Source organism: Cucumis melo, chromosome 2 (assembly GCF_025177605.1).
Source record: "Cucumis melo cultivar AY chromosome 2, USDA_Cmelo_AY_1.0, whole genome shotgun sequence".
In the NCBI taxonomy this organism is placed as follows: Eukaryota; Viridiplantae; Streptophyta; class Magnoliopsida; order Cucurbitales; family Cucurbitaceae; genus Cucumis; species Cucumis melo.
Window position 1 is genome coordinate 612,495 of NC_066858.1, and position 14,857 is coordinate 627,351.

At 30.5% G+C, this 14,857-nt stretch overlaps 2 protein-coding genes across 4 annotated transcripts; both read right to left on the bottom strand.

Annotated features, from left to right (window-relative positions):
* Positions 1-497: 497 nt before the first annotated feature.
* On the bottom strand, positions 498-5,130 carry LOC103492138 (uncharacterized). Of its 2 annotated transcripts, XM_051081240.1 has the most exons (6): positions 4,806-5,130; positions 4,622-4,715; positions 4,488-4,540; positions 2,554-2,680; positions 1,591-1,633; positions 498-829 (listed from the first exon to the last, which is right to left on the bottom strand). In XM_051081240.1, the coding sequence occupies exons 1-6, from the start codon at positions 4,955-4,957 to the stop codon at positions 720-722; spliced, it is 579 nt and encodes a 192-aa protein (XP_050937197.1). In that variant the 5' UTR covers positions 4,958-5,130; the 3' UTR covers positions 498-719. The 2 variants fall into 2 exon arrangements, with proteins under 2 accessions (XP_050937197.1, XP_050937198.1); XM_051081241.1 differs by lacking the exons at positions 4,488-4,540; positions 4,622-4,715; positions 4,806-5,130 and adding an exon at positions 2,789-3,372.
* Positions 5,131-7,843: 2,713 nt separating this feature from the next.
* On the bottom strand, positions 7,844-12,947 carry LOC103492137 (uncharacterized). 2 transcript variants are annotated; one of them, XM_008452372.3, is made up of 13 exons: positions 12,645-12,946; positions 11,605-11,721; positions 10,436-10,523; positions 10,294-10,355; positions 9,775-10,193; positions 9,495-9,661; positions 9,301-9,399; positions 9,124-9,213; positions 8,926-9,015; positions 8,705-8,794; positions 8,523-8,576; positions 8,293-8,416; positions 7,844-8,177 (listed from the first exon to the last, which is right to left on the bottom strand). In XM_008452372.3, the coding sequence occupies exons 1-13, from the start codon at positions 12,743-12,745 to the stop codon at positions 8,041-8,043; spliced, it is 1,638 nt and encodes a 545-aa protein (XP_008450594.2). In that variant the 5' UTR covers positions 12,746-12,946; the 3' UTR covers positions 7,844-8,040. The 2 variants fall into 2 exon arrangements, with proteins under 2 accessions (XP_008450594.2, XP_008450595.2); XM_008452373.3 differs by lacking the exon at positions 8,705-8,794 and having other exon boundaries at positions 12,645-12,947.
* Between the last annotated feature and the right edge of the window lie 1,910 nt (positions 12,948-14,857).

The window sequence follows — 14,857 nt, forward strand, 5'->3', positions numbered from 1 at the left end:
GGACCGAGAACATAAAGAACAATAACAATAACCCTGTGATAGTCATTTGATAGTCCTCCGATAACCCTACGATAACCTTGTGATAATCATATTTGTCATATTTGCAATATAAAAAAAAAAGTGATATGAGCTGTTTTTTTTAAAAAAAAAATTGTCATCTTATGTAATTTTCCTTAAATATATTTGAAAAATTATGAACTTCTCCCAATATCGTTATGCACGACGTTGGAAGAAATTAAATATAATTAAAAAATTATAAACTTCTCCCGACACCATTATGCATACCATCGGGAGAAGTTAAATATATTAAAAATATATATAAATTTCTCCTTACACTGTTATGCATAACGGCGTTAGGAGAAATTTATAATTTTTCTATTAAATTACCTTATGCCGACGTCGTCTTATGTCGCGTCGAGATTGTTAACCTTTTTTGACAGAGCTTCTACAGCGTTGAGAGAAGCTTTTTTCCTAAAGTTGTTATCCCGGCGTCCGTATTGTGCATTGGGAAAAATACATATATTTTCTTGTAGTGGTATATATTTAATTTGTAGCATGTTAATTACTAAATTGTTTAATTATAATTTGGGTAGGATAGATCTTGTTTTCCGCTGCGTGTTTCCTGTGTTTCATCACTTTTCCAAACCATAACTAAACTCAACCAACTCTTAAGCTGAGGAAAACAAGCTAAGTCTATTGCAATCACCCAAAAGAATAAGTCATTCTTTCTCAGGTCTCTCCTCTCCAGCACCACCAAGGTTGTAGTCCTCACCTTCACCTACAAAACTTGGGGTAGCACCACCATTGTCGACGTAGTTCTCATCTTCACCTACGAAAGACTTGGGGTGTCAATACACAACACGTACGAAAAGTAGCTCAAACCTAAGAAACCATCAAACAATAATATACATGGCAGACATCATATTGAACACAACACAGTAAAAGATGCTTGTTTTACAGAAAGATTAATCACAATTAAAACATTGCTACACATGAATCGTGACATGCAACATCACACGTACAATAACACATGATTAGTTAAGTGTCATGTTCTACCACTCATGCATGATTTACTTGTCATTTTTGGTCACCCATACATGATTTACATATATATCATGCTTCCACAACACCCATAATGATTTACATGTTATGTTTCATGACCGGGCATACGTGACTTAAGTGTCATGCTCCTTAACACATATATGATTTACGTGTTAAATTCCGCAACCCATGATTTACGCGTCATGCTCCACAACTCATACATGATTTACATGCATGTTTCACAACCCATACATGATACAGCTTATAACTCAAACAAGTCACAAACAATTGACACGTGATACAAATCATAATCGTAACATCCAACATTTAGGTGTGCCCAACCATGTAAACAGAATGTTGCACAACATTTTAAGAAGCATCTAGGTGTATTCAATCAGACTGCAGAACAATCATTGATTGATCTTATTTCAGAATCAGTTCATATGAACCATGCATTTTATCTATGCGCGCATAGCAAAAATTAATAAACTACAATAACCAAACAACACATAACAACCAAGCCCAGTTACCAGGTAGAAACTTACTTACCTTTTTTTCTAGGAGTGCTCTTATGCTCTTTGGTGGAAGCCTCCTGAATTATTAAAAAAGATTTCAACATTAGATCTTCAGTTCAAAACCGTAACTTTTGTCTAAGAAACTATTCAAAACGAACAAATTAATTAAAACAACATTAAACTTTACTTTAAACATTCTGAATTTAGTTCTGAATTACAATCAGAAAGTTCCAAAGAATTGTAAAATAATTCAGTGAGTTTGAAAAAGTCTATCGTGGGGGTGTTAACGACTATTGAAACAAGCCAAAAAGAGTTATAATAACTTTGCTGACAAGTGTTTGAATTATTCTGGATTTTTCTGACAAGTGCTTTCGACTCTTGGTTGTGCATTTATAAACTTCTAATAATCCCTTAAAAAAGAAACTTGTCTGTGCAATGGAATGCCTTGAATTTATATCTAATTACTACAATCAATCAAATACGGAGTCCTGTTAATCAGTCAGAGGGAGCTAGAGTCCAAGAGTGACATGTCCCAATGGAGGTTTCCGAGGGCAATGCCCCTAAAATAAACCTAATTAGAATATATATCTCAGCATATTGAATTATTTATGGTTATTTACTACCATGACTTTAGGTAATTTAAAGAAATGTAAACTCTCTAATACTAAAAGTATATTGCCATTTGTGTATTATATATGTAACATTTTTTCTAATAAAATCATTTGGACGTAATAACGTAAATCTGTGTGGCGATTTTCGTTACAGTACCAACCATTAATTTTACAGCCCACCATATCATGAACCACAATTTGTGTAACAAATTTTTTTCTTTCTTCTTCTACCCCTTTTCATTTCTCAAAGTTTTCAAAGTTTTTTCTCAGGTGTGGTTGGAGTGGTATAAAAAATAAAAGATAGATGCAACTCTCTCTCTCTACATATATATATACACAAGTACTGTATGCTTAAAATAAATTAAGAGAAAAAGATTGTAAGGTACCTTTTCCGGAATGGTACGACCCATTTGACGAAAATCCTCAAAGAAATCACCAACAATCTCCATACCCTTTTGGCTTATCCCTTGAATAAAAGATGAGTTATCGGGCAGCTGTGTTGCACCATCTTCCCTATAAGGAGAGAAATGAGAAATATATAATTAAGTATACCTCTGATCTCTAGATTAGCCATAAATCTAAAGGGTTTGGAATTAACAACTTAATTATATCCAATCATACCCAACTGGACTAATGAATTTTTCATTTGTAATTTTGACTCCCAAACAAAACATCTTTGATGAATTTTCGACGATTTCCAGAATCAGAATCTTCATCGAGGATGAAGAACTTGGCTGGAGCATACCACAAAGGACCCGTGGAGATGATAGAGTGTTGAAGTTTGTGGCATCACAAATATCAACTTTCATGTTACTTCTTAGCTTTTCCCACTCTCATTTTTGTTTGCTATTAATAATTTTTAACTTTGGACGTAGAAACTAAACAGTTTGTTAAATATGAAAATGAATAAATGAATCACAATTCGTGAAAAAGCTAAAGTCCGATGAAAGTCTGTGTTGCAAAGCATGCAGATATCTCCGGCATGAAGGGGAAATAATCAAACAATGAATAGTACATAATTAAACCTTTCATCATAGATGGAATATGAAACTTTTTATCAACTTTGACAACATGCATTTGTACGAATAGATGCGTCTACCATTTATAGACTCGATTTATACTCTATCATAGGATAAACTCTATTAATGATATAACGTCTATTGATCGATAGATTTGTAGACTATACTTTATCATAAGTATACTATGCTATTGTTTATTACTAAATCAAAATCTATAATTTTATAAGCTTACATTATTTGATAAGCTAATTAGAGATTTCACATAACATATAGAAAACTATTTCTCATGGTTGCTTTGAGAAAGAGAAATTGTCAAATTACTATGAATATTTTGTTTAGTTATCTATAAAAGAGACAAAGAAAAGAAAAAAAGTAAAGGAAGAAAAAGTGAGAAAATTTAAAAAAAAAAAAAAGAGGTATTTGTTTGAATCAAATAGTATCCTAAGGCTAAGACTTTGATCATCCTATGAATACGACTCTTAAAAATCTTAGTCATAGTGTAAAACTTAGATAAGGTTAGAGATAAGGTACGGTTCATTCTTATGACTCTAAGACTGAGATTCTTCAATCATAATTCTTTAGAACGTTCATATTTCTTTTTTAGAAAATTATAGCAAATAGCACAATTTAGAAAATAAGCTAAAAATATAACACAAGAATAAAATATTTGTAAAAATAGCAAATATTGACTAATCCACTAATAAAAGTTATTAAAATGTCAAGTTTGTCCTTCAATGGTTATCATTAATAGAAGTTATATAAATCACAAATAACCGCTATCAATGGTAAGCACAATTCTCAAATTGAAAGCTATTGCTGAAGTGTCTAGCAGCATTAGTTACTTTGTACCAGTTATCAACGATAGATTTCAATTAATTGAGAAAACTGGAAAGAAATACTTGTAATGGACGATAAATAGAAAATTATCATTAATAGTAACTATCAGTGTAGTAATTGACAGTAACCATCGATTTTAATCACTAATTGTAGTTAACAATGTTAGTTGGTTAATTTCAACGTGAGAAAATGCAAAAGAAGTATAAGAAACTATCATTTTCCAAATTGAAAGGTATCAGTCACTGATAATTGTTATTATTCATCCCAAACTAAACAGAAAACAAACGATCTCTATAAGAGTACTCAACAGGAAAAATGGATGAACAATGAATTCAAACCACACGAATGAAAACATATCTACATGAACGTAACCAAAAATAGACGAGACAGAGAATAGACCATTACCCAACAAAAAAAAATAAATTGAAAGGATATGAAATAAATGGTGTAATTAAAACACTGACATCGTAAGTGGTGAAAGAAGAGCCAGCGCCCGGCTGTCTATGTCCTTGGCAACCTGAGAAAAGCAAAATGGATTGGAGGTATGGTTTTGCACCAACATTAAGAACCACATAATTCAATCAAAATAGTCCTATACCTGTCGACGAAACGCAGCTTCGTAATCTAATTTCCATTTTTTAACTCCTTCTTCAATCTTCGGATCGTCAATTATTACGAAGTCGAATCCATAACTGTATAAAAATAAAATAAAACAATTAACAGCTAAACCACCGTAAGAATTTATTATTACAGATGAAGTTTAAAAGAAAAAAAAAACCTACTCAATTGGAAAAGAAGAAGAAGAGCCATGGGAGCTTCTCTTGGCGGCTCCTTGAACCTCTTGAGCTTCACCAGACGAGGCTGAGACCGATCTCTTCTTCTTGTTTTCTTTTGAGGAGGCAGTGGTGCTGTTGTTGGTGTTGATGGGAGCCATCGAATTCAAAGACGTTGAGATTGAGTGGTTGGTTTCGAACCTTCGATTGATGATGATTCGAAGCTAGGGTTGGAAAGGCCATCTCCATTTTTTCCATCTACCAATTTGGTCAATGAATGACGATTGAAAGAAGGAGAAATTTCACATGTAGAGAGGGGGTGTGTGCTTCCAACGGTATCAATTAATATCTTCAATTAATTATTAGTTTTGTAATTATATGTTTTTATTGGGTTTCACATTTCATTTTGGAAACTCTAACTTTGTTGTCTCTTATTATCAAACCATATGCTATTACTTTATCAATTTCCCCATAACATAATTACTTTATATCCATCCAAGACAAGATGGATTAATTAACCTTTCAAAATTATGTGTAATAACAAATATTGAACTTGAGTTTTATTTTCATTTGAAAACAAAAATTAATAAATACTTATTTGGATTAAAAGAAAACAAAATAATAAAAAAAAAAATTACACTTACCAAGTTTTGAGGGTAATTTTGTTCCATGTCCAATTATTACACAAATCAAACATTTTATATAATATTTTCTTTTTTTCTTAATAAAACCTTCATAATACTTTGTCAAAAATACCTAGCTCAATCTGATACATATTTAAGTTCTGTTTTGTAATTACTTAAAAATAACTTTTTAAATCTTTTGAAAAAATAAGTCCGCTTAATATTTAATTAAACTTTTTGTTTCTTAAAAAAAACAACGATAGTTTAAAGCAAAATTATACAAAAAGTTCGTACATTTAAAGCAATTATTATTAAATATGTCTTCGTGCTCTAATGGCTAGTGGTTAAATAAAAGACTCCAAGTTCAGGTTAGGTGAATGAAACCATCGTCTAAAACTCTCATTCTATAAATTAAATTTAAACCATAAAATAGTATACTTATTACTTCTAGAAAAAATTTTCTAAAAACAAGATTGAAAATAGAAAAAGTACTAAAAAAACATAATAAATAATGAGCTCATAAATGCTCCCAATTTTGATTTGTTGGCATTTCAAATTTTCTTAAAACTCTCAATTACCATATTTCATATAAGTGTAGGTATGCATACATATATTTGGTTTGGTCCAATGAAAGTGTAAGGAGGTGAGCCAATTAGGGTTGATCTAAGTATACCCCAAATTGATAAGCTCATTGCTCAACTCAATGGTTAAAATATTGGTGAATCATATCCAATCTAATCAATAGATGTAACCAACTTGGATCAATCTTTGAATTCTCAACTGGTAAGATATACCAAGAATAAGATGAGACCCCAAAATTTTAAAAAGAAAATAAATTAAAAACATCAAAATCAACCTCTCAAACCTTGCTAGCAAGTTCCTTACAGCAAGGTTTATATCATCGAAATTTCTATCAAAAAGTAAAAATAAAATAAAATACATTAAATAAATTTTGTTGTGAAATTTTCATAAATATAACAAATTACCAGAATATTTACAGTCCGCGTAACAAAACCTATGAAGTTAGCTATTTTTTAAATATTCTATGTTTGACCTTCTGTCTTTATTCTCTTCTTCGCTGCTGCAATTCCTTCCTTTTTTACTCCATTTAGATTTAGGTAACCAAATTAAACGATAGAATTAAAAAAAAAAAAAAACATTTTGGATAGTCAAATCTAAACATGTACCAAACAATAGTCAAATCTAAACGATCGTGTACCAAATATATTACTTGTTAACGGTGTGGTTTAGGGAGCATTTTTTGTATTCTTTTTATTGTGGACCTTTGGCTTTTTCCGTTTTCGAAATTGTTCTATATAGTATAAATATTTTGTCGCTTTGTTATATTTTTTAAAAGACCCCAAATTTATTTTCAGTAATATTTCAAAATGAAAGTAAAAAGAGTGTAGGTATATATTTCTAAATAATTAATATTTAATGGGATAATTCAATATATCAACCAAAACCCAACCAAATTCAACCCAAACTTTGATGTAAAGAGTTGAGGCCAAGGGTTGGGTCATAAACTTGATATAAAAGTTAGTTGGGCCGACTCGATCCAAGTCCAAAATATTCAATGAGTTAATCCAACAGGTCAACCAGAATCCAACCCAAGTTCAACCCAAAACTTTGATCTAAAAGAGTTGGGGTTGGGTCATAAACTTGATATAAAAGTTAGTTGGGTCGAGTCAATCCAAGCCCAAACAATATCTTAAGCCCTTGAACTCGGCCTAAGTTAAACTCTTGTACCTTCACATTTTAGGTGTTGATCAACTAGATCGAGTCAGCCCTATAATGAGGAAGAAGTGATACATAATTAAGCTCAAAACATAAATCATACTTTTAAAGAAAACTTTATATCAAACGAAACAAAGACATGATCACATAAAAAAAACACCATAATCAAACAAATTATAACACCCACCATAACATAATCAAAATGATGTTGCATAAATTTGAATGATATAACATATACCATATATACCTGTCAATACACAAATAAGTACCTAACAGTTGATTAATAAATAAAACCAAAAAAAAAAAACTGAGTTTTCACTCACAGCAATTCCTCAACAAAAATAAAAGTCAACACAACTTTGATATTAAGAGTTGAGCCCAAGGGCTCAGTCACAAGCTTGGCTATAGAAGGTTTGGTTCGTTGGATCCAAGCCCAAACGATATCTAGGTCCTTTAACTTGAGCCTGAATCAAACTTCTACCTTTCAAGGGTTCATCAACTAAGACGGGTCAATCCAACAATGAAGTGATGCACAATGAAACTCAAAACATAAATCAAACTATTCATAATAAAACAAATTATAACACCCTCCATAACATACTCAAAATGCATATATATACCTGCAGTCAATACACAAATAAGCATATCGCAATTGAATAATAAATAAAAACTTTAGAGATTTGCAAATATCTTCAAGGTTTTTTTTTTTCACTCACCGCAATTCCTCAACTTGTAGTTGAGTGAAAGGATTCAATAACAAAGTAAAATAACATAATCCTCATGCAAACCAACCAAAGAAAACAAAACCAATCTTAAAAGACTATCAATCAAAACAAGTTTTTTTTTTTTCTTTTTCTTCTGGGCAATATCTTCAAAGGCTAAAATTAACCGTAAAGGAGAAGCTTTTGCAGTTCCTGAAATTGATCGGACGGTTCGTCGACTCTGCAATCCACTATCCCATATGGATTTGGAGAATCCAATATCATTTGTGCTGCCCAAATATTAGATGGTGAATCAAGATCTGCGAATGAAACATTTTATAATTGTCAAACAAATATTACTTACTATTTCATACTCTCTCTCTCTACATATGTATTCATCCCTTTTTTCTGAAAAAAGGAAGAGAAGAAAAATACCTAAGTCTATGTTGTCAAGGAACCATTGTTGATTAGGATCAGAGACTGTTCTTGGAAGTATAGCATTCTCACCAACTTCACAATCCTCCTTAGAATGATTTGCTTCCTCCAAATTAGTCCTTATCTGTTTTATTTATATAATATATGAACTTAATTAGTCTAACATCATTTGTTTTCAATATAGAAAAAGAAAAAGAAAAAAAAGGCATACAGAGAGAAAGAACCATAACCTTCGGATCGGAATTAACTTGTACATCAGTGCTCGTTAAATTGTTATTGTTGTCCTGTTTTTGGGTATAATAGGATCGGAAAAGAATATTGAATCATAAACCTATCCAAAAGCTTAAGTTGATGGGTGAAAAAACAATTTTAATTATGTATTATTTTAACAACAGAGAGAGAAATCACTCACTTGAACGCTTATATTTTGGTGATCAAGAACTTCCAAATTCTGATCAGTATTAGCTAGTTGCTCAGTTCCCATCAAATTATTATTATTGTTCTGTTGTTGGCACATAATATGAACAAAAACGAGTCTTAAATTATTACTGACCGACAAAAAAGCTTAAGTTGATGGGTGATGAAGAATTTTATTAATTATATCATCAAAAAATAAAGATAGAAGTCACTAACCTCGACAATTTGACTTTGGTGATTATGAACTTCCAAATTCTTACTGGAACTAACATGCAGACCAACTCCCATCAAATTATCATTATTGTCCTGTTTGTGAATAAAAAGAGCCTTAATTCAAACAACGGACTCAAAAAGCTTAAGTCGATGGATAAGGAAGAATTTAATTATATATAATCCAATAAAAGAGAGACTAACTTTGACACTTTGATCTTGGTGATTATGAACTTTGGAGCTCTGATTGGAATTAGCTTGCTCACTAGTTGTCACCAAATCTTTATCATTGTGCTGTTTTTGGGACAAAATATATTAGTACCAAGTTTTAAGTTTCATTTGAACAGAGAGAGAAAGAGAGAGAGAAGTTGAAAAACCTACTGTTTGATCATATTCAGTTGGATCATAATCAACACATGTCTTTGCATGCTTGACAATGTCATCCCACTCATCTAGCTTGGACATTCTCCTTTTAAGAAACTATTGATCATGTATATATATATATATGAAGGTTAATAAAATAATCCTAATAATTTAAAAGAAAGATAAATGTTTTTTTGTAAGGGTTGTATTACCTCTTCCAAAGTTGGAGAACTCATTTCATGATATCTCCTCAAGAAATCTCCCACAGTTTTGATGCCTAGTTCTGACGATAAAATTCTGTGATATACTCCATTTTTGCTTATCCCAACAAGTCTCCATACTTCACTTTGCTTGGTTGGGCGATCTTCCTTTCTATTCCCTAATTAGAATTATATAAATTGAAAAAGAATTAATATATACTCTTTGCAAATAATATATCAGTTGGTATATATATCATATAAAGAGAGAAATAATTAATATACAACTATATACCTTTAGATCGTTTAGTCAGAACTCTAAAGGGTCCAGAACTGGCTTCTTCAATCGTACCAAACCCCATTAAAATCGGTTCATCAATAACTTTGACTCCCAAAACAAAATGATTAGATTTCCAATATTTGCTGGACTTGATAACAAGACCTTTGACATAGCCAATTCCATGTTGTAGGCGAAACTGGAGATGATTAAAAGAGATCAACTCCATTGTTTTTTCTCTTGAAATAGGAGTGTCAGACCCTGCTTCCTTGAGGAAGAGTTCGACCATAGCGAACGATATTGAATCGTTGGAGATGACAGTGTTGGAGTAGGCATCACAAATTTCGATTTTCAGTACCTCATTATCTATAGATTTTATCTCATCTTTGTGGTACATGGTGTCTTTAATTTCATTGCCAAAACATAATTTGAATTTCCTATATTATGTTTTTTATTGGACAAAAACACAAGATGTTAACATAATTAATGAAGCATAATAGTCAAATTATGTTAGAGATGATTAATTAAAAAACTGACCTTGGTGTTGGTGGAAGAGGTTTAAGTTGACGCATTGCAATCTCATCCAATTCATTGATTAACTGAAAAGGCAATTATGAATTATTGCACAAATAATAATGTTGATCAGAACATGATGAAATTAATTAAAATGGTTACGTACTAATTGTCGAAATTCACTTTCCCATTTTGCTCTTTTTTCTTTGATCAAACCATCAACTATTTCTCTAGCTTGGATCTCATCTTCACCACTACACAAAATAAAACTAGAGATGATTTAAAATATCTATGAAATTCATACAGAAAGAAAACAAATAAGCAAATTAATGTCTCAATTATAAAAAAAATTACTTCTCTTTCATTTTGGACTTTGCTAAGAAATCAACATTATTCAATTTAAGGAATGATTTGCATATGATGATAACAACGGTAACATAATAGGTTTAATTTTCATAAACAAAATAACTAGGCGTAAATTAAAAATTAAATTCAACAATAATTTAAAGAAACTAAGAGAAAAATCAAGAGATGCATCAGCACAACTTAATTTGACTAATAACATAGCACATCTCTAGGAGATGCATCAACACATCTTAATTTGACTAATAACATAGCACATCTCAACTTGTCCGACATATCCTTAGCACTTTGATCATACCCTTAATCAATATCGATGCAATTCAAACAAAATAAAATAAAATAAAAGCAAAGAGAGCTATGTACAAAAAGAGTTAGAGGGGGAACCCATGGCCAAAAACAGAATAGACAATATTTGACCTTACAAGTATATTTAAGCTTTTTCATAAAATGATTTAATTAGAAAAATTGTTTTAAATCATTAAAAATGTTGAAAATGCAAAATTTTACTTTCTATAGTTTTTGTTTAACAAAACATATGGGAAGAAATCGACCCATATGTGTTGAAATATCTTAACTAAGTTTGATACTTCCTTAACATTCTCATCGTATTCCAATACCAACGGAAGTGCATTTTAAAAACTAAGAGTTGAATATTACGTAGAAAAAGATCTAGTTACAAAAGGCAAGCTCCAACCATAAAAAAAAAAAACGATAAAAAACTAAAAGAAGGTCATCCAGTTAAAAAAAAATCAAATCAATTCAATTTTTACTTTCGATTCACCTCAAATAGACGTTATTTATGATGTTTATCTGAGTTTATTTTCAATTTATTGATAGATATCTATATGGATTTATTGCAAGGGATGTCGGATAGAAAATAAAATTTATTATATTCATAAATAAGCTAGAAAACATTGTGAAAAAATAAATCAAACATAAATAAATAATAAAAGGTATAATTAAAGCACTGACCTTAAAGAGTTATTAATGGTATTTGGCATCCTCCTCTCCATTTCAAGTTTCAATTCTTGCACCTTTCCAGCCATGAAACTCTCATATAAATCTCGAATCAAATCCCCAGCTTGGGTACTTACAAATTAAAACAAGACATTATTAAAATTTAATATATGAAATCGTTTATTTTATTTTAAAGGAAAAACGATGCCAAGGAATCAGCAGTGTAAACGCACCTGAACATCACAGGTCAAAGCATTTCAAGAAGTACAACGGATCATTTTCCTTATAAATCTAACTGCTTTTACATAACTTTACTTTTTAACAAGTTATTGGAGACAGAGGAAATGAAAACATACTGAGATATCTCAACTAGGTCGATATATATCCCAAGCACACGCCTAAACGCACAAAAAACAATGCTTTTACGTGTAATCTTTATTATCCTTTATGCCTCTTATTGGGGGTTCTCTCTGCCCCCTTTTGCCACTTGTTTTTGCGGGCTCTTGTGGTCATTTATGACTCTGTACTTGTTGTTTTAACAATGAAACGAAGAATGAGATACCACGAGAGAGTATTATGCATATGTCTCAATTGATCTAGTTAAGATGTTCTCGTGTCCTGTATACATACTAACTCACAATACATGTCCTATATTAATTAAAAACGGTTTTTATGTTTGAAAATTTGATTAAGAACTCAAATCTATTACTTAAAAAAGATGCAAATCATGGTAAGAATATTAATTAAAAACGGTTTTTATGTTTGAAAATTCGATTAAGAACTCAAATCTATTACTTAAAAAAGATGCAAATCATGGTAAGAAATGGAGAGAAAATACGTAAAATTTTCAAAAAAGTTATCAAAAATTGAAAATTAAATCTAAACCCCAGAAAGATAAACACACCGAGGTAGATCACGAAGCTCAAATTAGAAACAATGAATACTAAAAAAAAAAAAAAGAAGAACACACACACACAACAATGATTATTACAAGTGAACTAAGTGTAATAAAAGAAAGAAGTAAAAAGAAAATAAAAAGAAAGCAATTATTTCACCCATTTGGAAGAGTGCAACTTCTCTTGGAGCCATGATCCTGAACCTCTTCAGCTTCATTTGAACAGCCTCTCTTCTTTGTGTTGGAGCTGCTCGGATCCATCGTCGTCGAGTACTTCCTTCAAGATCTCGCAACCGAGAGCAGCAAAGACGACGATTATCGACGCTCTTGAATCAGGGTTCAAATTGCAGTCATTGACATAGTCCATAATGTGAACGAAGAAGAAGGTAGAAAAAAATTGTACAGAAATTTCTGAGTATTTGTGTTGCTAACTAAAGAATGGGTATCCCTTTCTAAGCCGTGTTTCCCCCCTCCTCCCTTTTATCCACTTTTATTTACAAAACACTGTTCTAAGCATTCAATTAACTATTGATTTTTTCTTTTTAAAATATTATTATTATTATTGGGCTTCAAAATTATAGATTATTTTTTGCTGTGCCAAATTATTATGAAAAACCATTGTGTTATGTATGTGTTTGTTATAATAATTATTTTCTCCATATCCTAAGTTACTTTTCATCAATCCAAGATATAGAAAATAGCATATGTTTAATGATAAATTAAATAACAAGGAATTCCTTTGTCTTTTTATTCGAAAAAAAATTGTAAATATATTATTGTACTAAAAGTTGTGTAAATTTTAAAGAATCTAGGAGTTGTTGAATTTATAAATGGCAATCAATAATCCAAAATTAATAGCATATGTTAGTAGAAGAAGGAAAATTGGAGATATATAGCATAAACGTAATTAAGCTTTAAATATTGAAAAGGACTATGAGCTTTGATGACAAATTTTGTTTATTGGTTTTTCGTATTTGTGTTTTCAATTGAACTTAGTAAACTTAGTATAAAATTTAAGGGTTTTTTTTTTCTTTTTGTAATTATTTTGTTTTCTATTTATAATTTTTGAACATCAAACCTATAATTCGCATCCTTCTTTAACTATATTACAACATAAATTCCTAAAACAAAATAAGTTTTTAAAAACTACAAAAACCCTTTAATAACCGATTGATGTTTGGTTTTTTGTAAAAAGTTTTTTAAAAATAGAAAATAAGAAGAAAGCAATAAAAGAAAGGTCAAAGTCATGAAAATTGGACTAATCTCAAAGTCATCCTCGTCATTGGTCCAATCCTATAAAAGAGTGTCGTTAAATTTGCACAAACGACACCAATATATTGTCAATAATATCCTTGTATTGACGCTCTGAATGTGTCATTGTTGTTCATGTAGTAATTTGTTTATTTATGTCATTTTTTGTTATTGACGATACTTATTTCGTTTCATGTTTTACCTTTTCGTTATATGTAATTCTTGTCTAGAAATGTACTCTCACAACACTATTCCTATGTAATGAATGCTTATATGTAAATCTTGTTTAGAAATGTACTTCTTAAGCTTCATTGTTTTTCAGTTCACAAACACATATTTTACTGTCATATAATTACTTATTTTGACATATTTTTGTTGTAAACAAAATTTAGAATTCAACGTTACTCACATATGTTTAGAAAGATCTTTATATTGAAAATAAAAATTTAAATTACATTGTCGGTAAAGGTTTTACAAGAATCCAATAAACAAATTGTAATACATTATGGGTCACCTAATCTAATAAAACTAATGCATAAATGAACTTCATCTCATGGTCCATGGATTCTTCAAATACTTACAAATTTTTCGAAAACGAACATTAATTAATATTCATTAAGTACATGCCAAGAAGATTTCACCTTCTTAATAAGCACACAAATGAACTTTTCAAAAGAAGTCAAGGTAAAAAAAAAGACGAGTTAAACTGGAATTAAAGTTCGAAATGTCACTTACATTAATAAAATTAAGCTTTAAACGAGACTTTACTAACAAAAACAATATAATCCACAACATAACAACGTATGATAGGCTCCAAATCAAAATAAACTTAAACTTAAGGAAACTTAGTCAAATTTAAATCAAATCTATGAACTTAAAAACTATCATGTTTCCATAACGACCAACAAACTCAATAAATACCAATATCAGTACCTAGAAGAAGGCAAAGAAGGGACGTAGAAATGAAATAAAAACACCAACTACATGGGGAAAAATGCATAAGCATATATTATAAGTGTTGCAAATCTAAGTTTTGATTCGATCTTTACAGACTATTAGAACAAAGAGAACCAACTTAGCTATACAAAAAATGCTTTTAGATCCAAAGTTAGAATTTTCCTA